The following is a 24,052-nucleotide window of genomic DNA, read 5'->3' on the forward strand; positions in this document are numbered from 1 at the left end:
GAGCAATACTCCAGCATTGACCTAACCACTGAATAGAATAAAGTCTTCAAACAACAAGCATCAGAGAAGTCACAGGTCACACGTTTCAGAACACCGAGCATTCTCCGTGACTTGCGTGGCTCTGTGACCCCCGTGTCGAGCAAAAAGTTCATGTCCCCTTAATCACCAAGAGACGTTTAACGAAAGCCTGATCTAGAGAATAACGATATGCAGCAGGGTTACTGTGCAGCTTACAGAGCAAAGGGAGAGACTGTTTTTATGACACGTACAAAAACGATCAAAGATAGATTGAAAAATAGCACAATAAGAAGGAGAGGAACCTTTGAACGAGACACGATAAATACACATGAAAGAACGGAACCAGGGACGTAAGGAGGTATGGATGCCAAAAGAGGATAATTTGGAAACGAGGAGTGAGTGAGGGATAGATTTGAAATCGGTATAAACGACATCAACTTGAGAGATTCTATCCATTTCTAGGACATAGAAGGTAGGTAGTAAAACCCACTACGTTAGAGAAAGTTTATCTTGATGGGGATGAATCTATGTTGTTGAGAAATAATGAAAGTACGAGTAACATTAAGAAGATGGGAATGGAGAATTTTCTCACACACGTTGGATATTGCACATAGTATGGAAATGCCTCTGTAATTAGCGATTAACGACTTATTAACCTTGTTATGTACAGGAATAAGCCAGGCAAGTTTTCATAAGCAAGGAGAAGAGGAGGTACGCAAAGACAAGAGGAATAGTTTTTTGAGAAGAGGAGCGAACATTTTTGCAACATTTTTTAAATGCGGGAATTCGTCAGGACCAGACTTGAAGTATATTGTAAGCGAGCTTAAGGCATTTATCACTAAGACTTAGGACTGATTCATCATCGATGGTCCCAGAGTAGTAGCTCGAAAAACCGATCGGGATATGAACATCGTTAGAAGAAGAGGTTGAAGATAGATCGTCCAGACGCCGAAAAAAAATAGTTGTCGAAATGCTCGCCGAAGAAGGAACAGATGTCGGCAGCACTATCATTAGTTGAAGAGCCAAGAGTCATAACGGGAGGAAATGGGGAGGATTTTGTGGATTTTTTACATAGGATCACAACAGTTTGGGATGGGAATGGAGCTGGGGTAAAAGCCAACCCATCTAAATGGAATATCTGGTAGGGTTGTAAATACGGTATACTGCCGCAGCATACTTAAAAATCTGGCGAAGGTAACCTGAGCGAGTGCGCCGAAGATTGCGAAAAGCCCCAGCTATGTCAGAACGCAAGAAATCGAGTGTTGTGCCGGACTAGGGGGGAGAGGATTGGGAACTGGAAAGAAGACAACACATCGGGAAGGCTACCAGTAGAACATTCATGAACTTGTCTACCGCTTTCTCTACAGAGTATGTATGAGAGTGAGGATTTACAGTACAAGGAACCTCCCAATAGTTGCCCCACATGCATTAAAAAGTAGCACAAAGATGGCGAAGTGGTATTGTTATCTACTCGAAGCGAGCGCTGGAAAAAAAATCTGGGGGATCCTAAGTAGATAACCTAAGAATGCCCCGGTACCATCCGATCGCAAATTTCTAAATCAATTTGAAGAAGAGAATTGTTAAAATTTCAAATGTATATTTGTATTGAATTGAGTATTAGAAATTAGTATGAATCATACTCTAGGGTAATTCAGGAAATAATTATGGTTATGGTTGTTTGAGTATTATAGCACTTAAGAATCATAGACAACCACCAGGCTGGCAATGAATTATCGAATGAACTGCAAGCATGAATTATCTGTGATGAACTATGTTACTTCATAATCTGTTCATATCTGTTACTATGTTACAATTCATAAACAGCAACTAATTGAAGCAACTATATGTGCTAGTTTGAAGCTTTTATAACCTGCATAACATGTAAGTGCCCGGTGGTACGGCGACAGCTATGCCGATCATCATATGTCAGGACCGGGGTCGAAATCCCATGCGGAGACCATTCCCTCGTAGTGAGAACTGAATATTTAACAAAGTGTGGTTATCAGCAAGCCTTAGTAAACCAGCCATAGGGGACGGCCAGCATGACCTAGAAGGTCGTTAAACCAAAAGCCAAGAAGAAGAAAGCTAGAGGAGAGTTGGTATTTGTAAACACAATTTTTTTAAAATATATAATTCGTTACTTAAAGAGCTCCAGAAATTGTTATTTGACTGTGTCTTTAAACCTTGCTAGAAATTCTTCAACTCTATCCGTCTATTGTATATCACTGACCACGTTAAGCTGACACACAGGCACAGTTCGCATGCAAATCTCTTTCTTTTTTTTTCGCTCCCTCTCTTTACCAAACCAAGAACTCGCTAGACGACGGAGGTCAGGTTACGCGTATTTCACCCAACCCCCCCCCCCCCCCTTCCATTTTCTCATTTCCGTTTCCTTTTGGGCCTTACCGTGGTCTGGGGGGGGGGTGGGGGCGGGTTGGAGGCTTTTGTTCTTCTCTCGCAAGTTTTGGGAGCCGCTCGTGTACCATGTTTCCCCAGACGCGCTAGTCCTTGGTACGCACGCCTGTCAGCAAGACATCGAGCACGAGCACGAATGGTGAGTTCTCCCCCATTTTTCCTTGTGCAACGTTCGGTAGGTCCTGAGGGGGTGAAGTGAGCGAGAGACCCAAATAAGGGATGGGAATAGGGTGTGTGTGTGTGTGTAGTGAAAGTTACGTAAATTATAAGCACTTGACATTTGACGTGCTCGTCGGGTGTTTCGCTCGTATGTTCGCTCGCTCAGTTAGCCACGCTTGTGAGGCTCTTATGGGACAGAGCGCGAGCGGTGGACTAATTCTTCGAGGGCGAACACACAGGGAACAGCAATAGTGTTCTCCTTCCTTCAGTCTGAGAGTATCTGTCGTGTAGTGACGATGCCTAGCTACCCCGCACAAAGGGCGAAGGAGAAGCGTTCCAAAGGGATGATACAACAAAGCAACCTAGCATAACGTTGTGAAACGGTAGAGTAGTAGCGATGCGTTGTGAAGTAACAATGGTGTGTCCGGGTATCGCTGTGCAGCAGCAGTAGTAGCTAGAGAAGCAGCTCTAAGGAAGCGGGAGTACGGTCAAAACGCATCAACGAAATAACATCATCCAAACATCGAGAGATCCGAGTAACCACTGCAAGCAAACAAACATAACCACACAAACAAACCAAAACAAGCAGCAAAGCGAGGATAAAACTCTATTCTTACGGGGTAGAGCGGGGCACTGGGGCTGCTGTACATCAGCCAGGTTCGGCAAGTGTTACCCCATTCCGTCCGGGAAAGCAAGCTCCGGTAGTGGTGTAGGTTTGCGGATACGGCAGGGTGGGCAAACGTTAATTGACTATCGATTTTTTTTTTATTTTATTCTAAAAGCATAACCTGATCGAAGATGTAACAGATAATGGGTAACCTAAAAGCATGCATAATGCACATGTAAATATACCTACATGTATATGCTAATTTAGCCGCCCTCGGAATGCGCTCCAAACTTCCAACTCCATGTCGGGCTGGTAATGCGAGGTCCGGATAATGCGAATTATCCGGAAAGTGTCCATGTAACAAAGAAAGGAGTTGGTAGTTTAGGTGACAGGAAGCCTGGCAGTACTAGTAATGGTATAGTAGTATGCAATACTAACTACTGCATGTGCAGGCGCGCATCGTCTCGGTAACTAAAACAGGTCGTTGTGACACATTCGGTACAATGATGGAGCAGGTGGTTGAAGGCACCAAAAAATAAAAAATAAATAAATAAAAAAGCATACCCATCCAAGGACATGCCCTACATGCCGTGTATTCATGCAAAAGAGGACATCCAAGGATGTCTTTCGTGTAAGCAGAGCCATGCATTTTGCTATGTTTGTATATGTGTGTGTAATAATTGCAGAAAGTGAGGTGTGCGTGACAGCAAATGTGTGTTGATTGCCTGTTGATTAATCATTAACGTTGGAGGTTGTTGAGCTCCTCTCTTGTGCTGTGATGCTTCATTATAGCAAACACAGACATACACAGACACGCAACAAAAAGGAAAAAAAAGGAAAGAAAAGCCCGAATGGAGTGAACTAGTAACTTGGACTGTTGTTTGGTGGGTGTACTACCTTTTATATGTGAAGTGTGGTTGCTTGTTTACATGGCAATGTGGATGTCTTCTCGTCCCATCCTGGTGAGGTAAAATCCAACCTAGATGAGTAAAAACATCTTGTGACCAGAAGAAGAAAAAGACGAAGAAGAAAAGTCGAAGAAGCAGTTAGAATTGTTGTCCCCATTGTGATATAATGCATCCAGTCATCTTGACCCGTACATTCGAGATGTAGTAACCCTAGCTAGCTCATTACAATACCGAGTCGCCGAGCGTTGGTAATCGCTGGCTTCCCTCCCCATAAAACACATAAAATCGATAGAATGCAAACGGTGTTGTGTGCCCAAATATTGAGCCGCGTGTGTGCTTCCGGAAGTTGTAGCAGTGTGGCACCCAAGGCACACACCAAGCCTATAAGTGGAGCAACATCATAAAATGGTAATGCGTTCCTTGCTAGCTAATGCGATAGGAGCAACGGGTCAAGTGAAAGGGCCATCTCCAGCATCAAGGACTTCAATGTTTGTGTTGGCAATTGTGAGGTGGACTTGCTGAAGGGTTTAAGTGTTCAGTGAATTCCTCGAGGTAGACGACACTATTACATCATTTTTTTTTATTGTATGTCGGACTTCGCAGTTGGGAAGTAATGCACTACAATTCCTTGGAACATCCTAAAAGCAGCTTGTGCGTGTGTGTGTGCGTCTTTTTTTTTGTAGTAAACTGTGTCCTCACTAAAAAGCCCGAACATCAACTTACGCATGGCGTCACCCACGTGGCGCACACAGTCTGTAGATTTGTAGATTTGGATGCTTTCATGTTCCGCGTGCTTGCAGAGGTCTTGTTTAGGTTCCGTGCTCCGTTCCGGTTGTGGGTGCCAGTGCAGCAACAGTGCCGAAGTATGTGCTGCACCTCGGTATTGCTGGTAGTGCCAATAGTGTGAAGGAAAATGAAGTGCGTAGTTGTAAGAAGAGTAGCGGCGGTAATGGTGGCGCTACTGCTGCTGTTCGCACATGGGCCCGTGCTGGGCGCAAGGCCCCTGGCAGCCGACACCGCCAGCCCGAACGGCGCCTACCCGGGCATGCAGCTACTGAGCGAGTCCGTGCACGACGAGCAGCAGGCCGGAGACGACCACAATCCGATACTGGTCTTGACGAAGGACGCCGGCCAAACGAAGCCAAACGCACCGGTACTGCACGACGGCATGCCCGACGAACCGAACCCGCTGAGCCTGGAGCGTTTGCTGGTGCCCAGGGAAAGCTTGGCCGACTATCCCGAACGCGACGGTCTGAGCACCACCGAAGAAGAGGAAGAAGAGGAGGAAGAAGAAGAAGCGGAGGAGGATGCTATGGAAGAGGAGGAGGAGGAGGTGGAGGAGGAAACCGAGCGGGAGGAAGCGCGGGAGGAAGAGATTCGGAAGCAGGATGGGATGGCGCGTGATGGCTTTTCGACATACTACGTGCGTCCGAATCATAGCTCCGGTACCAAGATGGCGGGCCCGGGAGATGAGCTGCGACGCCATTCGGCGAATCCGTGCGGTTCCGGGATCGTCGAGCATTTGAAATCCTCGGAGCACGTCGTACCGGTGCGCCGAAGCCCGGAAGAGGAGGACACCAACTTTTACATCGATGTCACGCACGATCTGCTAGAAACGCGTACCGGAATTGTGCCGAAAATTGTTTACAGAGGTAAGTTACCGGTCCGGTTGCACGATTTTTTTTTTTTTTTTTGGCGTTAGACGAATTTCTGAAACATAAAACCCAATTTTCTTTTCCAGTGCAAGCTAGACGCTCGCCGGATACTCAAATTAGAGACTTTTACATAGAATCTCTAGTCGGCGATCCCTACAGCTTTGACCAATCAACGGCACGTCCGGTTGGGCAGTTTGCTACCCGGAGCGTGAATAATGGTGGACAGCTGAGTAATGGGTACAAGCAAACGGTGGGTGATGTGGATAGTATACCGCGTAGTACCTGGATCGATGATATGGAAATCGACTGGCTTCATCATGCGTACGCGACACAGCAGCAGCAACAACACCACAAACAGCGCGTTATATTCGGGGAACCGTTTCCTTCCTATTTCGATGTGGACAACGACCACGACTCCACACGGTCCTATGACGACGTGGATGGAGACGACCCTGACGACAGCACGCTGGACGAGAATTCGCTAGAGTTCGAGGACGCTGGAATGCTCTTAAAGCGGCCATTAAACACAAAACGGGCCGGTAAACGATGCCCACGTAATGTTTGGAAGCATGACGGTATGCTAGAGGAGCAAGCGACCATCAACTGGTCCGTCCCGGGGACACAAGCGTATGGAGCCATTTTTAACAGCTCCAGCAGTAGCGGTAGCTCGAGTGGAGGTTTGGAGAATCAGAGTAAAAATATTTACTTTAGGTAAGGTTCGGGATGTCAGAGAGTTTTTTTTTTTTTGTGGGGAACATTCTCAGAATAATGGCTTTGTTTGCGGGGTTTCAGAATATTATATCGAACAATGACTAGTTACGTGATCTACGAATTGATCTACACAATGGTGCTTTTACGAGGTAAGCATAATCTTCAAGATCGTCTAGATTGCTTCGAACCATGAAAGCTCATGTTCACTCTTCTACCCTTCCAGAGTGTAGCTTATATCTCAGGCAAGCGCAAGGCAGGATCGCTTCGACTAACCTTCCGACTGGGTATCAGGACTGTAGCCTAACCTTTCCATCACGTCCAACCGCTCAACCAGACGAGCTACCCGGTTTGCTAGTACAGCTGACGAGACTCAATACACCGTGCCGGGGTGGTGGCTTTCTTCGCTTCATGCCCGATCCCAGTCACCAGGACGCTAGTGGTGGTACCAGCGATGCTGGCAGTAGCAATCACTTTACCGGTCAGGACGACGAACAATCGAGAGCTCGTAGTGGTCATCAAACCATATCACTCTGTGGCAAACTGGAGGAGCTGCCAGCATCGGAGCGGGCGTTTCACTTTCAATCACATCATAACACCACCTTGTGGCTGCACAATTCACCACTGTTTAGCTTGCAGTATAGACTAGTTGACTACTGTTACAACATGACACTGCGCGAACAGAATGGGACGGTACAGTTGCGGCCCGGTGACGGCTCGCTGGACTGCTACTTTCGCATTCATCTACCGTACGGATATAGGATAGCTATGCAACTGCTGACGAATGACTGGCGACAACAGAGTCACCATACAGGGCAACTCAACGACAGTACGGTGGGGTATGTACCAGTTGAGCTGGATCTGATCGACCTGGACATTGGGAACCAACAGTTTCTAGCACCGATCCGTTGCTCCTCGGCAAACGGTATGTTGGTGGAGGTGTTCGAAGACGCCGAACATCGATGGGCGTCCTGTATCAACGCTAGCTCGGACTCGACCCGCTACATCTTAACGTCCAACGGTAACAACATCGTAGTGAAAGTGAGCAAACTACAGCAACCATTGATCGATGAGATCCGTGATTCAATCGATCCTTCATCATCCGCATCAGCCTCGTTGGCCGCGTCCACTGGATTGCGTGAGAACGGTACGGCGACACTGCTGTTCGAGTATAGGGCGAACCCGATTGAATCCATTACTTCACGTTGTGCCTTTGGTTGGATAGCAACCACTCAGTTCTGCATTTCATCCATCGAGCGGCGGCTACCGTGGCAGGAGGCGGAATTCGAATGTAACCGGCTCGGTGGCCACCTAATGTCAATACGCTCGTCCGAGGACCAGCAACTCACCGATCAACTGCTCTTCAACAGGTTAGGCGTCGTTTTTCTATGACGACGTGCGCGATGCCGAGCGTTGATTTTAACATGTTCTTCCCGTTTTGCTACCTTCTAGTCCGGCTTACAAAGATGACAATGCGTACTGGATTGGTGCGTCCGATCTCACCGTGGAGGGTGACTTTCGATGGAATGACAAGTATGCCTTCACATACTCAAGTACGTATCGCACCCTGTACTCTTAACCGAGTTTAGTACTAATTGTGCATTTTTCTCTATCGTTCTTCTGCCTGTCGTTAACGCAGACTGGTTTCCAGGCTGGGTGCACCAGGAAAACTACAATCGGCAACCGAATGATGATGGGCTCAGCGGGCAGGATTGCGTCGAAATTCGACGCCACTTTCAGATTGCGTCCAGTAGTGGACAGACCACACCGACCGTTAGTCCGCTCACCCTGTCATACATGTGGAACGATCGCAACTGTGATGCCCGCAATTATTTCCTGTGCGAGCGAATGATGGATGAAGGTAGCTCAACCACATCCACCCACCATGTGTTGGTGGTGGATCAATGGCATAGACTTATTGCGCTTTTTTTTACAGAGCTTCCAGAGCGACTTTGGAACGAATCGGAATGCAACGTAACCGTCACACTCAGCGTGGAACGATCGAAGGCAACGGTATGGAGTCCCGGATTTCCCCAACAATATCCCGATAGTGTCGACTGCTACACACTGATACAGGCACCACCAGGCTACCGTGTAGTGCTGGACTTTGAGGAGATGGTGTTGGAGAACGAACCACTGTTAGTACCACGTCACGCCGGTAGTGCGGCCTCTCGGCAGCCTCACTCAAGCTCGCTTCTGGTTGTCTTTGCAGCTGCTCCTACGACTTTCTGCAGCTAGTCGAACCGGACGTGACCGGTCCGTACGAACCATCCAAGTCGGCGAAAGATTTTTCCAGCACGGTACTGTTTCGCTTTCGCAACTCACGCCACAGCAGTCGCTACAATGTACAGCATCGGCGAAAAAGTGCCAAAACCGGTACGAATTCGCCCGCGATCGGTCGGAGTACTGCCGGTGCTGGTGCAGGCAGTGGTGATGCTGCCGCCGGTGACACCGACACCAGAGGCAACATTAACTTCAACGTACCAAGTATCGTGCTGCAGCCGAGCGATTCCCGGTACACGAGCAGTCTGCCACTGCCGGAGCTTAGCTTGGGCAGTGTACCGAGGAAAATTTGTGGCGATTGGAGTTCGAAGCTGAAGCTGCTGCGCTACGTAACGACGGGACCATCGCTTGGACTACGGTTCGTGTCGGACTATTCGAACAATTATGGCGGCTATAAGGCTAGGATATCGATGGAAAACGGTAAGTGGGGCGGTAGTGGTGGGATCTCCGTGCTTCCGTAGTGTACCGTTCTGTATCGATATAGTGAGTTTACCTATAGCTAATCCTCCAGTCTGGACCAATAACACTACTACTCGTCACTCTGGCAGTAGCTCCCCAAATACTTGACCACTATTTCGTTTAGTGAGCCTTTCCCTTTCACTAGGAGCTGTTAAGTTTAATGCTTACGTTTTTTTTATTCTTCTAATATCTTCATCCTGAACACAGCTAAGAATTGGTTTATGTTTTTTCCCTTCTTTTGTGGAAAGCAATTTTTCATTTTTTGGGTAGGATCACGAAGAAATACGAAAAACACACGCGCACATACAAAAACGGTTTCAAACTTACGTTCATCAGGGCAGGCCACTAGCACTAGTCTTACGGAAGGGTGTACCGTTCGCCAATTATCATTTCCTTTTCCGGATGTCAGATGTCTACTGTCAGATGTCAATAGCTTAAGAAATCTCCCCCAAAAAGTTAGAACAATACTTATACACGTAGAAGCTTAGCGTTTGCAAAGACGCGCAATACAAATATCGTACACCGTCTGTGACATGCATAAACTGAAATACCTATATTCAAATGCTTAGGAAGGCCGAGGGCACCTGGTAAGTGCAAACCTGTTCTCCACAGTTTTCTGCCTGAAACTACCTACGCTCTCTATATAGTTCCCGGATTGATTGATTGATATTCTTTTCTAAACATACATCAGCCAACATCTATACACAATATCTATAGTTTGTAAGACCGCTTGCCTTTAACCTATAACTCATTAGTTTGCGCAACAACAGCCAAAAATTACATTTCGCTCTGTGACGCCATATTGTTTTTTCTACGCCTTTTGCCCGTATTGCAAGTCCGCACGCGAATCGATTGCCCATTTTTACTTCGTATTGGCATCTGCATTTTGGGGATTCTGATTGCATTCCCAGACAAAAACCGGCTTAACACAGTCAAACCGGGTGTCCTAAACCGCAGTCGAGTTTTGGGCAGCGTTCGATTAGTGCGTCTCTTATCGGGTTTTGTCGCTTTGCCGAACAGGATAAGGAACATTGATCTTGCGATGTGTGTTTGGTTCGAGTTTTGCAAAATTTTTATCATTTGCTCACGTGTTCACAGGCATTTGTTCGAAGTTTGGATATTTTTTGGTTTTGGTTTGTTATGAATTCGTTGACGTAGGTCGCATTCCGCTCAGTGTGGAGTTAGGCGTTCAACATGGAACGAAGTTGGCAGGTTGCAAAGTTTGCTGCGCTGCCGATTGTTATTGTTGTTTGCTCCAAGTAGTGCGTATACGTTGTCCTTATCCGAAAAACAAATGTTTTGATTTTAGATTTACTATGTTCATTAATATGCTCTGCTGCTGCTGCTGAAACCGCAACAAGGAATGGCTAAAAAAACCGAACGATCATTAGATTGCATGTCTGGTTTTGAAGTTCGCTGTTTTATCGACCTAAGTCTGCCCCGAATTATGTGATGTGGTTGTCATTCGCGTTATCGTTATCTGTTTTAGTAGTTTGGATTTGATACACTTGCGCTTCGAGTTTTAGTATCATTTGCCGTACCCGTTTCCGTCGAACTTCGCTGACCATCAACAACAGATCATTTATAGCTCAGCCCGGAGCCCTCTAGGCTCTCACATTCGAAAACCTTTAAAGCCATCGCACTCGAAAACTATCTAGTTGTCGTTTGACGAAAGATGATCCTGTTGGGCGAGGTCTCCTCTGTTTTTGTTTTTCGTTTTGTTTTTGCGTGCTCCCGGGCCGTAACGCTCGCGTTGTGATGATGTAACATATCTTGCTATTCCATCAAACATGCATCAAAACCCGATTACAGTGACATCCGAGTGTCACGACGAACGGTTCAAAGCATACAACAACTCCTGCTACCTGATCATCTCGTACCCGGATGTTGACTGGACGACTGCTCAGCAGATTTGTCGCGGCATTGGTGCACAACTTGCTTCCATTTCAACAACGGACGAGCAGAGGTAAGAACGTCGGTAGTCCGTTAGCGGAAGGTATTGCTGAACTTGTGTTTTGGCGATTTTTGCTAGGTTCATTACATCAAATATACGCAACAGTATCGACTACACGCCAAGATCTCTGTATTGGGTTGGCGGGGAGATCGCCGTCAACGGAAACCTGGAGTGGGTGGATGGAGTGAAGCTGTTGTTTGAGGTAATTACCAACAGTTGTTTTTTTTTGCAACCATCCTTCGTGTCTAAGATAACTTCTCTTGGTTACATTGTACCAGGGCTGGTTACCCGGTCAACGACCAGAAAAGTCCGAAACGACCAAAGTACCTGCCTGCCTCGGTTTACAGTGGAAGGTATCACCAACGCCAATGATTTCCTCCGGCCTACACTGGACGGCACAAAAATGTACCATGATCGGTGGATACGTCTGCAAGAAGCCTCGGCCACGGTTGGACGAAACGATGGTGAAAAACCAAACGCTGACCGGCACGGAGGGTCACCTACTCTCGCCCGGCTATCCGAATCCTTACCCTGCTCAAACGGATTTCTGGATAAGGATCGTTGCACCGGAGCATCGTCGCATCATCATCCAGTTTCAGAAACTCGATCTCGAGCATCAGGACGAGTGTCTGTATGATTACATCAGCATACAAAACTTCCCCATACAACCGAACGCACGCAGCGGATATGCGGGAGCTGGTGGAGAGTATGCTGGTATTGCCGCACCGTTGACAGAGTACTTGCACAGCAATGGAAGCGGCGCTAAGATTCGCGAGCTGAAAGAACCCAGCTTACCGCAGACCGGCGGTTCAACGGGTGCAGATACGAAGAAGAGATACGCATACCCAGACAACTATTCCACCAGAGACAACCACACACAGTCCGGTGCTAGGTACCAGCGACGGATCCGATACGTTAGTAGCAGTACGGGACCAGAGTACGCCACCAGTGATCAGGACAGTGCGGCAGAGCGTGAGTCAGCTAGCTTACATCCGACCACACTGCTAAACGATCCTCTGCTGCAGTTCAACGAGCTTACGCCATCGTTTTTGCCGTACGTGCGTTGGTGTGGTACGCACGATAGCAACATGGCACGGTTTAACTTTATCTCCACCGGCAACGAGGCAATCGTGCGCTTCCATTCGGACTTTTCCATCAGCGGGACGGGCTTTTCGGCCACGTGGAGCACGGTCGATATGACGGGCTGTCCGCTGCAGACCATTACCTCAAAGGAGGGCTCGATCCGGAGCCCGAACTATCCGTACTTCTTGCTGAACAACATTGACTGCACGTACGTCATACAGGCACCGTTCGGGCGGCGTGTGTGGTTAGAGTTTCTGCTGACCGATCTGACACAGGACGCGACGCTGCTGGTGGACATTGCGGACGGGCCGTTTGAACCGTTTGCGGATCTGTCGCACGTTAACGATGGTGTGTTCGTTAGTAAAGGCGAACGGTTAGTGGTACGGTTGAAGACGGGTGCGTCGCCGAGAGGGAACGGTTTCCATGCGATCTTCAAGACATGTAAGTAGTGACATCGGGATCAGTTTAACAGATGCACTAAAGCTCTTGCTACTCTCCCTCTCCCTCTACATTAGTGGCACATGTGAACGAACAGCGTTTTATAACGCTTTCGAACAAGACAACCGGCATGCTCTATTCGCTCAACTATCCAGAAGCGATGCCGTACGATGTCGACTACACGCAGCATCTGATCGCTCCACTCGGTGAGGTTATTCTGTTGGAGCTGTACGGCGTCGGATTTAGCCAACATGGATGCCATCAGACCGGTTTCATAGAGGTAAAGGCCGTGTAGTAGTAGACTAAGATTTGCAAGCTTACATTATGTACTTAACGCTTCCAGTGATGTGTACTCGGATTCGGAAGTACCGGGTTCCGATTCCGTGTTCGGAATCGATTCTTATTACAATTCCGTTGTTGAAATCGTTTCTGGTTCCGAAACTCACTATGGAAACGATTTCAGAATCAATGCCGGTAACAATTGTGGAACCAATTCCTGTACCGATTCCGGACCTATTTCCGGAAACAATCCCTCAACCAATTCCAAAAAATTCCAAAACTTCAAAATCAGCCTCGGAACCAATTCTAGAACAGAAGTCGATTCCAGAACCGATTGCGAAGCCAATTCCGATTCTGGATCAATTTCCGGAAACGGTCCCCGAACTAATTATAAACCTTTCCAAAACTTCCAAAATCAATTTCGGATCCAATTGCAGAACAGATGTCGATTGCAGAACCGATTCCGATTCCAGATCCAGTTCCTAATCCGGAGTCAATTCCGATTCCGTCACCAATTCCAAGATCCTATTCTTAGAAATTTTGAAGCGCTCCAGAATTGATTCCAACCGAAGCAGCACTTTACTCATCACCAAACGATTCTATTGCCTTTACAGATCTATGACAACTACACCGACAGTAACGGTACGCTTTGGCACCTGTGCGAACATCACCCAACAACCGGCAAACCACCGACTACCGTGGAATCCGACACAATCCTGCTAAATAATGGTGCAGCAGAGCATCATTACACATCAGCACACGGTGCGGCGAAACTAAGACAGCCACCGTTGGCCAGCCATACACTCAGCAAGCCAGCTCCGATCTACATTACCTCGTATCTGAACACTATACACATACGGCAGCGCAATGCGAACGGTACAGGCATACGGTTGAACGCCACGGTACGCCTGCAGGAGGATGCCGGCTACAAGATGAAGCTCATCTCCAACACGGACGAGTGGGTCGAGAGCTGCAAACCGAACCCATGCCAGTACGGTGGTAAGTGTATTATCGCTGGCCAGAAACGAGGCATCTGTCAGTGTTACGGCCATTTTACCGGTCGCTTCTGTGGACTGAACATCTGCGAGCTGGAACCGTGCTTCTTTGGCAAATGTGAACTTACGCCCACCAGCTTTAAGGTAGGTGTGCTTGTAGCGCTATTATCCCGCAAAAATATAGCATCAGTAAACCGGTATATATGGTGTGCAACTTGTACTTTCTCCTTTCTTTAAATGCGCTACACATCAGTGCAACTGTCAGCCAGGATTTGTCGGGGTGCGGTGCGACCAGCGTCAGAAACCTTGTGCCGACAATCCGTGCGAAAGCCGGGGCGAATGTTTCGAGAAGAATGGTGGCTTTTACTGTCGGTGTCACGCCTGGTGGGAAGGACCACGGTGCGAGAAGCGCATGATGCACATACCCTACAAACCGCTCTCGGAACGTATGCTACAGGAACCGTTCTGGCTCGGGCTGATAACCGTGTTTGTGGTGCTCGCCGTGATCGGGTTGGTCTGGTGTGCCAAGCGTCACTTTCCGGAGAAGATCGAAAAGCTGCTGGCGGACGATACACAGCTGAATCGAAGTAACGATCGCCACTTCAAAAGTAGCGTTTCCCTGGTACCCACTTCTTACGGCTCGCTTGCAATGCTTGCTGCATCTCTTGTCTTCCTCTTTTTTCCCTCCGCCACCAACAGGTACGTTCCCGCCGCACCATCTGAACACGTCCTTGCGCGAGCAGCTGCAGGCTACGGCCGGTACCGTATCGTCGTCGAACGCGACAACGCCCGCCTCGCACCGGACGATCTTTGGACGATTGGGTATAAGAAAACCATCCATATTGAGTCTCAGCAGCCCACAGCAAGTTGGAGGGGCTACCGCTAGAACATTTTCTTTAGATGATCTTTTACGGCCCCCTCCTCGACGTAAGACAGACAAAGATATGATTAAATTAACAATCGAAACATAGCACCAAAACAAAAAAACCTACCTTTTTTTTTTTCTTGCGACAAATGTTGAATGAACAACACCAACAAAAAAATCTTATTCTCTGTACTATCCCAAAAAAAAAAACCTCTCAAGCTGTGTCTGTTTAGTGCCTTGCTCACGATCTGTAAATCTTGCTGATGTTCATTTGCTTTACGCTCTATAACTTCATTCTCGTCGTACATAAACTCCTTCTTACTTTTTGCTCACTGTTTCTATATTTCTCTCTCTCTTTCTCTCTCTCTCTCTTACTCTCGCTCTTGATCTGTCTGTCTGTCTATTATATTTTTCGAATTATTGTTATACCGAGTTGTACAGTTGGTTCCTTGGTTTTTAGTCTCGTTTGGTAGTAGCTGTTTTCTAGACCTATATATTAGACCTTAAAATAGCAAAAAAAAAAAACTACGTGTACATTGACCGGCTACTACCAGTAATTCCTTCCCCTTTTCTCTCCTGCATTCCTGTACTCCTTTTCCCTTAAAAAAAAGCAACACCTACTGATACTAAGCTAACTCTCTAAACTAGAACTGTGTTGTGTGTCTTTCGCACCGTGTGTTATAAAAAAGTAACATAGCAAGTGTTTCCTCCTAGTGATCTATCTAACACATTTTCTAGGTGTAGAAGTTCCATAACCGTTAACTGTCTGTTGCACCGTAATGATAGCGTATTCCGGCTTGCTCTTGTTTTATTTCCTATTTCCAATTATACTCAATTGTACTAGAATATCAGCGTATCGCAAAACTGTGTAGGCGGTACACCAAGAGCCTCATGCATACATCTGAACAATCCACAATCGGTAAACTCTTGGAGTCTGAAGAGTGTGGGTAAAGGAACTTCCATCATGATATCATTCAAAGTTGTCTGGAAAGGGACCTCCTAATTCAAGAGTCCTAATTGGTGCAAAATGTAGACAAATTGTTAAGCTATGGAAACGGTTATGCCACACATTTGCTGGCACTCTTAAACTTCATCTTCATCAATGTAAAGTACTTCTTGACTTGATAACTCAAACAATTTGATTCATATACACGATGGTGTGGTGTGTGAAGCAATGACATACTACAGGACTCCACAAGTTCTGCTGGTGTATGCAATACTCTTCTTGAACTAGAACACACCAACATGATACATTAGCGCATGAGTTTGCCAGTTACCCCCTCTCTCTCTCCATCATGTAGTAGTAGTTCGTTTCCAATCAGTTACAGCACACACACACACAGTTTCCTTGTCCTTCAATATCCCTAGCAACTCACACCTCCCCACAAAAGCCTTGTGTGCAATCTCACCAATGACTCGTTTTTGTTTTGTCTTTTCTTTGGCTTCCGCCCACCTTTTCGCAGGCACACCATCGCCCCGAAAAAAGCGAAACAATTCCACCCCGACCAAGAAGAACGTCAACGAAAAGAAGCAGATCCTGCAGCAGCTGGTTTCACCCGCGCAAAATGCCGCCACTAAAGTCAGTTTGACAGAAGTGTTTTGGGGGAAAAGATCCTCAGAACATCCGGATATTCGCGTACTACTCCGTACTGGTACATTTTTGAACCCTTTTTTTCTCTGTTTTCCGACTTCTCTTTCCATTTCCTCCCTCCTCATCCTCCCGCGGTACCCTTCCCGAAATTCACCAAACAGCAGGTAAGCTTGGGCGAGCTGATACAACTCTCGGAAACACGGCTAAAGGCCAACTATGCCGAATCGGAGGCCGGCCTGAAGGAGACCACGTTCTCGGAGAACTCGCTCTCGGTCACGTCGATGGTGCGGCAGATATCGGACCCGAAGCTCGAGAAGAAGGTCACCTTTGCGCGGCTGCTCAGTAAGGTGTCGGCGGAGATGAGCTCCGGCTCGGAGGACCTAGCGAATGTGAGTAGTTGCACGCACGCTTGCCATAAAATCGAAAACCAACAAACCAACAAAAAAAAAAAAAAAAATGAAACCGAACTCGTAGTACGTGTAATTCCTGTTCCGTTCCAATTTCTTTGGACTATTGCGTTTTGTTTTTCCGTTACCGTCTTTTGTTTTGTTGGAATTTTTGGAACCCCCGTTTGAACCCTCATGTTCTGTATACATCATCCCGCTTTCAAACGTCCGGCTTTTGAACGTTCCAAACTAGGCTTGGTTTTGTAATCTATTACTACTACTACTACCACTAGTACTATTTACCTCTACAGCTACAGTTTGCCGACTACTAACTGCTATACATTAGTGTATCGTCCATTTTGATTTTTCATTTTGTTTGGGTTGTTAGTTTGACACATCGACACGTTAACATGTACTACCAATTATTGATCGAAAAATCCAGAGCCGGTGTTATTAGGCACAGAGATGTGCGCGTGAACTGCAGCCCTTAAGTCACCGAATTAGCCCACCCACCCACACACACACACTTACACAAGCGATGAGCTTTTTTGTTGTGCCGTGTAGGTGTAGCGCTAGTCTTCGAGGGTATTAAAGTACGGTGTCTAGTTTCTTAGTGTACCCACCACCAACCCCATGCAAGCCGGTTCTGTTCAGGTCCCTGTCTCTCGCTCTCCAAGATATCCCTCCAATCCATCAAAACCAAACAAACCAAACAGAAATTCTAAAGCAAGCAAAACCGTTCGTCCGACTGGGTGATCAGCTCATTGAAAACTATTTATCTCTTCACCCGTCCCACCGCCATTCCACACATTCCCGTTTTTTTATGTTTCTTGTTCGTTTTGCTTCGCTCGCCCCATCCCACCAACAACAACAACATCAAAAAAAAAAAGGGAACGAAGCATTCTAGTGCCCTAAGTCTTCCCAATGAGGTACAGCCACGCGCAAATTCCGTACCGCCGTCACCGTGCACAAACGAAATCCGGTCGCCTCACAGTACCTCGTCGAACCAGGGCAGTGATTCGCTTTCCAGCTCCGAGCTAGCGCTGCACGATTTTGGCTTGCGCAGCAGCAATCGCCGCACGCGGCCTAAGGTTTCGAGTGCCGACTCGATACTGGCGATGTTCAAAAACTTTGCCGCGTCCAGCACCGCGCTCAATACGCTACCGTCGTCGATCGTCATCTCGCCGTCGTCCACACCGACCGCCTCCAGCCCGCAGGACGATGTGCCGGGCGATGACGATTCGTCCACGTCGTCGAACCATACGCCGGTGAGCTACTCGAGCGGCGGTACGTCCGACTCGCCCGTCTTCTACCGGCAGAGCACGATTGAGGTGCCGGTACTGGACGCGCTCAGTGCGCACAAATCGGCCGCAAGCACGACGACCAGCAGTAGCACGTCCGCCAGCTCGGCCCAGCTCCATCCGCCGACGATTCTGCTCGAGATACCGAGCAACGGCATCAACAACAAGTGTCTGTCGCCTATCCGGGAAATGCCGACACCGATACCATCACCGGCACTGACGCCGATTATGCCACGGCCGCAGCGTATGCGCACCCCGCAGTCGATACACGACGAGTCGATGTCGGTGACGTTCAACAGTGGATACGAAGATTATCACGTAAGTGTCCTTCGGGAGGGACTATATGACTATTAGGATGTGTTAGACCACGCTTCACCATTGTATCTTGCAACACCTGCAACACTGCACAGCTTCATTACTCCACATCCAGGATCCTTGATCAGAGATCGTCTTACACCTCAACACATCCTGTCACTGTACAACAACTTCATCTAAGTGTAGTACAGATATCGTTCGAAACCGCACCATTACTCAGATACAACATCGAACTGTTTCCATACAATTTGTCTTTAACTGATTTGTGTTAAATAACTATAGATTCCTGTCTATTAACCTATACTTGTCTACAATCTGGTCTTCATTGCACACTGCACCCCCCCATCTCGTCCTTTACCTGCTTACCGATATCCACCCAAACCCCAAACAAAACAAAAAAACCATCAGCCATTTATATACAAATCTATCTTCTAGCTTGGAAATTCTATATTCACTTACACGTTTCTCTTTGCCCTATTTAACGATCGATCGGATCAACCATTCCGTCCGTTTCTACTCTGTCCTCCACAAAACACCTGTGCACTTATCACCCTTTGATAAAGACTGTGCCGTTCACCTGATCCCACCTTTTTCTATCACCTTGCTCCTATGAACAAGCAAACGTCATATCTACTAGCATTGATCCTAACCCTCATTGTATTCAGAAGCCTCATCAGCTATCGATCGAAATACGGCCACCGGACGAGCCGGACCGTGGCGAGTACTCGTCCTCTACTACACTGTCGTCCTCGCAAAGCGACACTACGGTCGACGGTCCTGCCGGGCTCGGGCTGCCGATGATATCGATCGACATTCATCCACCGACACCCGAACGCAAGAGTCCCGAGCGGCCGCGTGATTTGATCATTCCACAGCTAGTGATACAGCAGCCGAGCCCAACAAAGGAACGCACGACGGTGGTAGTAATACCTGGCTCACCACCACCGCAACGTGCCAACCAGTCGTTCGACGCAAGCATACTATCGAACACAGGTGGTAAACAGCCGCAACAGAAGAGGTAAGCGAGCTTCGGTGGTTTACAGTGATCGTTGCACGGTTACTGCCACACAGTTTTGACAACATCCGAACACGCTCCTCCGCTATAGCTCAGATATTTTTGTGATTCCAGATTTCTCAAGCAGTGGGAAAAGCCAACCTCACTCGATCTCCCATTCGATCCGCCAATGATCACGATCACCTGCAACAGCAATGAGGTCGTGTCGGACGCGGACGTTCCATCGCCGGCGCATCCGATCGGCTCGAAAGGTTCGAAAGCGAATGGTGCCGGTGGTCTTGGTCCGCCCGGCGGTATGTGCTACTTGAGTCCGTTCTCGATGTGCATCCGTGGTGATCGTGCACCGTCCGAAAGCAATCTCAGCTCATCCGGTTACTCTAGCATGGCGAGCCCCGGTCCCAGCCGTTGCGGATCGAACAATCCACTCTTTCCGAATGAATCCGACGAACCTGGTTCAGGTAAGTCGGTGCTTGGTTGCAGAACTGTCTGGAGGCTCTCTCTCTCTCTCTCGCTTCATGCGCTCCCGTTCTCGATCGCTTATACTCCAGGTCCAGCCGGCCCAGGTGGTTACACCGGATTTCACTCACTAATCAACAATCGACGACAATCATCTAATGTAAGGAAACGGTCGGCAGATAATGGCAATGGTGCCAGCATGGGTAACACCAACACCGGTCAAACCGCCGGCTTTGGGCAGCATCAGGCGTCCTCGTTTCGGCTGCGGTCCGACTCGGAAACGCTGTCCGACGAGCCGCTGCTAGAGTCAAACGACGAGGGTATCGGTACGGACCATCTGGACGAGAAAATAGAGGAGGGCGAAATACGTAGCGCCAAGGAGCTGGAGCTGTACCTTGGCAAGGAGCTGATACAGACCGGGCACGACATCCTCAGCCAAGAGTGCTTGTCGATGTCGCAGCTGCAGCTGCCGGCGATCGTCATCCAGTCGGACGCCGGGTACGACAAGCCGTCCCCCGTTTCGTCCCGCTCCGACAGTCCCCTGAGGTAGGCCAGTGCTGGCGCTGAGCTGAATGCACGGGAATGCTCTGTCGAACACACACACACTCTCTGTCTGCACATTCTACAACGTTTCGATGCGTTTCATTCCTCTACTCCGCACACCAGCGAACGCAATGCCAGCATGGAACGGTTTTCGCCCATGTTCTACGGCAAAAAGGATCAGCATCTGCCGTTCACGGACTCGGACGGGCTATACGATTTTCCATCGTCGGATGGGAAGGGTGGCACCGGTAGTACCGTCGTCACCGCGCATCGCAAATGTGTCGGCCGCAGAAAGGATCGGCGAGTGGCCCGATCCGGTGTAGCGGTGCAGTCACCCTCCAGATCTACCTCCGTGCTGTTGGAGATTCCAGGCAGCAAGGAAAACGTGGCTCAGTACGGTCAGCACACCGTGGCAGGTGGCAAACCGACCGGTGGTGCACCATCAACGCGCAAAAGTCCCAAACGACGCGTGCATCGTCAGCCACTGGCAAGCAGCTCGTCGTCTACGGAGTCGCTGACGTCCATCCGGGAGTACGCAATCCGAGCAGGCAAATCAGGTGCGCTACATTAAAAGCTATTTCGGATATCAGACGTCAGAATCAGCACACAAGCACGCACAGACATTAATATGCTCTACCTTTCTCTTTACTGCTCCTAATAAACAGATCAAGCCGGTACGGCACATGTCGTCACCGTACAAGATTCGGTGGAACATTGCGATAATAATGGCGACGGTAAAGGTCAGGTAGGTATAGCGGGAATCGCAACCAACCACCAGCCCTATCCTCCGATACCGATCTTAGTGTATGCAGTTTTGCTCCTGCTGCACAGGGCAGTAAAGAACAGAGGGAGCCAAAGAGCGGTCTACTTAAACTGCGGCTAGCTGCTCACATTTTACTCACCTTACTGTGTTTTTGACTTCTATATATATATATATATTTATTTATTTTTTTATTGACTTTTACCTAGTAGTCCCTTCAGCACACCACTGGTAATTGCGCATCCAATCAATGCATCTTTCAACCCTGTGTTTGTTGACTAAAAAGTTTTAGAAGCCATGGGGAAATCCTTGTTGCCGATTTGGCGTTACTGCTACTACTGCTACTGCTACCTCTACTACTCTCTACTACTCTCCACTACTTCCGTTTTAAGTCTAAGTCTTCTCTTCTGCGCGGCCATTTTGCGGATGAAATCGTGTTTGTGCTCAGCTTGTTTGCTAGGCGTACTAAACAGAAAAACAAAGGTTCCGATGTGTGTGTGTCTTTTATGCGCTGTCAAATCAATCGAAGCAGCCACAAACAGTCGTCTATTAGGTACATCGCGGCGTACAGTGCGTGGGCGAAATGATTCTTGCAGCCTAATCATAATTGCGTAGTTATTGTTAACAGTCAACACGTTCATGAGTTTTACTGCATCCATTAGCCTCTCATCCAGCCGCCATTACTCATCTAGCTCACTAGTACACCGTTAACTGTACAAACGTTGTTCTTAAGTGGATGTGTTGGTTGCCATAATTGCCGCCTTCTCTCTATCTCTCTCTTACTCTAGCGAGTTACTATATAGCAATAAATGCAGCTGTTTCTGTTTCGTTACTCTACTAAAAGCTTTGATTATAGTTTTCTACGTGTATCTTGTGACATTGTTCCTGTTGAGTTCTGTTTGCGCATTCGTTGACACTTTAGTGTACATATCTAGAAACGCATTTAAGGGTTTGTTTTTATTTTTTGGTTTTGATTTTCTTGGTAGTCACTTGATTTGATAGTCCTGCGAAAACGTCTTTACAGCCTGCGAATCTCGTTGCAGCAAATGTTGGTGATGTGCTTTCAGTATGTTCTGTTTTCGTTCTATTTTTTTTTTCTCGTTATCTGCACATACTGAACAAAAGTGTTGAAAATAAGAACAAAAAAGAAGTTATTCTCTATGTGTGTGTGTTACCATATGTGGCGTAATTTGCGACCTAGTTTATATACATTTTCGTTTTGTGAAGAAATACTTTGCGTACTTGAGATTAGCGTTCAGTTTTTGCGCGTACTCGTAGCGTCTAGTTACTACCGTATTTGTCCACTTGTTACGATCTTACATACAATTAGAACAGAATCCAGATACACTTTCACTACAAAAAAAACCCTTTCCAAATGCGTGCAAAAGTAGGAAAGAGCAGGAGTAGTCAAATCGCTATCAAATCCACCTTTTTTTTTTCACCCCTCGTTCCATTCTATTCAACGCACCTGTTGCAGGAGAACGCTAACAGCCAGATGTTACCGAAACCAACGCCAACGGAAGATCTGCGCAAGCCGCCATACAAAATACGGCGGCTGAAGGCGATCGGAAACCAGATAAGGTATGGGCGCAAGGTATTTAGAAAAGAACCCAAGCTAATAGTAGCTGTCCTACCATCTTGGTTATCTCTTCCCGCAGGTTTTTGCGTCGACTGGAGCGTTCTATACACCGGAAGGAGCAGCCAGCTCAGCCATCCGACGAAGATCTGAATGAGAGCAGTAGTATAAAAGATTCGCCCAAGATGTCGTCGCCGCTTATCCGATTCAAGCAGTCACAAATCGACGAGGAGGACGAATCGGAGGAGGACGATAGTAAAAGCAAATACTACTCCAACGCACTGAATAAGGTGAGTCGAGCGATAAGAGGGGTTCATTGCGCGCAGTCAAAGATGAAGATGAGGATCGTCTATTAGACCCTGCCAACAAACGTATTTTTTTGCATACGACGTGTCCACGTGCTTTGCACAACTGTACAGAATGTAGCTTACGATGGCGATAACGCCCTCTCGATCACGTATATAGCAATAGCTCTGACTATATGTGTATCATACAGTATTGTCCTAAGGAGTGTAGAATCGACATCAATTAGCGTGTCCTTGAGCTAAGCTTTCGAATAGAACCCACTATACTATCTATTCTAAACTTTCAAGACAGATTTGATGGCATGAATTGCAAACAGCCGGCCCCTCGGTAGAAATGCATACGTTACAAAGGTTGAAGAAACGATCGTGTGAGCTTTATTGGACGCGGGAACGCGAGGCCCCCAAAACCTGATGTGCGCCTGTTTGTATTTCCTTGCAGCAGCAGCAGCAACTACAGCAGCAACAGCAACTCTTGCTACCCTCGGAAGCGAACGCAGTCAACGCGAATTCCCGCCAGCATTGCAAAATATCGCGACAGAGGCGTGTTCCTAGCCATGACTGCTATGCTGCCAAACCATGGTCCGAGGCCGAGTGCAAGCTGCTCGGGAGTGAGGTAAATAGTGACTGAATGAGATTAGCTAGACAGCATTTAATCGAGGTACAGGAAATGGAGTAAGGTGACTGAACGGACCTGGTCACTGTCAATGTAGAAAGACGCTACCACAACTCACACGGCACTGACTCACAGCTGAACGAAGCAAGCTGTAGATAGCAGTTGACTGTAGCGTTTGTTGGTCTGTTGGGCGACACCCAACTAGGATGGGGTGCGGTTGAACACCTTGAAGGTGTTGCAATCAACAGTCTCCGGTGAACACTTCCGGGGGACTTCCAGGGGTTGTCAGGCAGACTTCAGCCAAAACATGCCACAACGACATCTTTTCCAAAACAGGTTCACTAACGTTCAGTGAGGTATCGGAA

The 24,052-nt window shown here is 47.7% G+C and overlaps 2 protein-coding genes across 2 annotated transcripts in view; both read left to right on the top strand.

Annotated features, from left to right (window-relative positions):
- Window positions 1-24,052, top strand: part of LOC126568841 (dolichyl-diphosphooligosaccharide--protein glycosyltransferase subunit STT3A) — a 129,214-nt gene that overhangs the window by 48,335 nt on the left and 56,827 nt on the right. The window lies entirely within an intron of this gene.
- LOC126561819 (uncharacterized) lies at window positions 2,881-23,702 on the top strand. Its single transcript, XM_050218152.1, has 27 exons — window positions 2,881-2,975; window positions 4,908-5,759; window positions 5,849-6,473; window positions 6,555-6,622; window positions 6,697-7,840; window positions 7,923-8,023; window positions 8,110-8,331; window positions 8,407-8,608; window positions 8,683-9,173; window positions 11,025-11,178; window positions 11,245-11,368; window positions 11,445-12,690; window positions 12,765-12,967; window positions 13,581-14,105; window positions 14,215-14,569; window positions 14,661-14,888; window positions 16,290-16,405; window positions 16,579-16,806; window positions 17,694-18,422; window positions 19,085-19,437; window positions 19,549-19,892; window positions 19,983-20,436; window positions 20,557-20,985; window positions 21,097-21,178; window positions 22,671-22,774; window positions 22,852-23,059; window positions 23,514-23,702. The coding sequence occupies exons 2-27, from the start codon at window positions 5,021-5,023 to the stop codon at window positions 23,700-23,702; spliced, it is 9,663 nt and encodes a 3,220-aa protein (XP_050074109.1). The 5' UTR covers window positions 2,881-2,975; window positions 4,908-5,020.

The sequence above is a fragment of the Anopheles maculipalpis genome, chromosome X (genome assembly GCF_943734695.1).
Source record: "Anopheles maculipalpis chromosome X, idAnoMacuDA_375_x, whole genome shotgun sequence".
In the NCBI taxonomy this organism is placed as follows: Eukaryota; Metazoa; Arthropoda; class Insecta; order Diptera; family Culicidae; genus Anopheles; species Anopheles maculipalpis.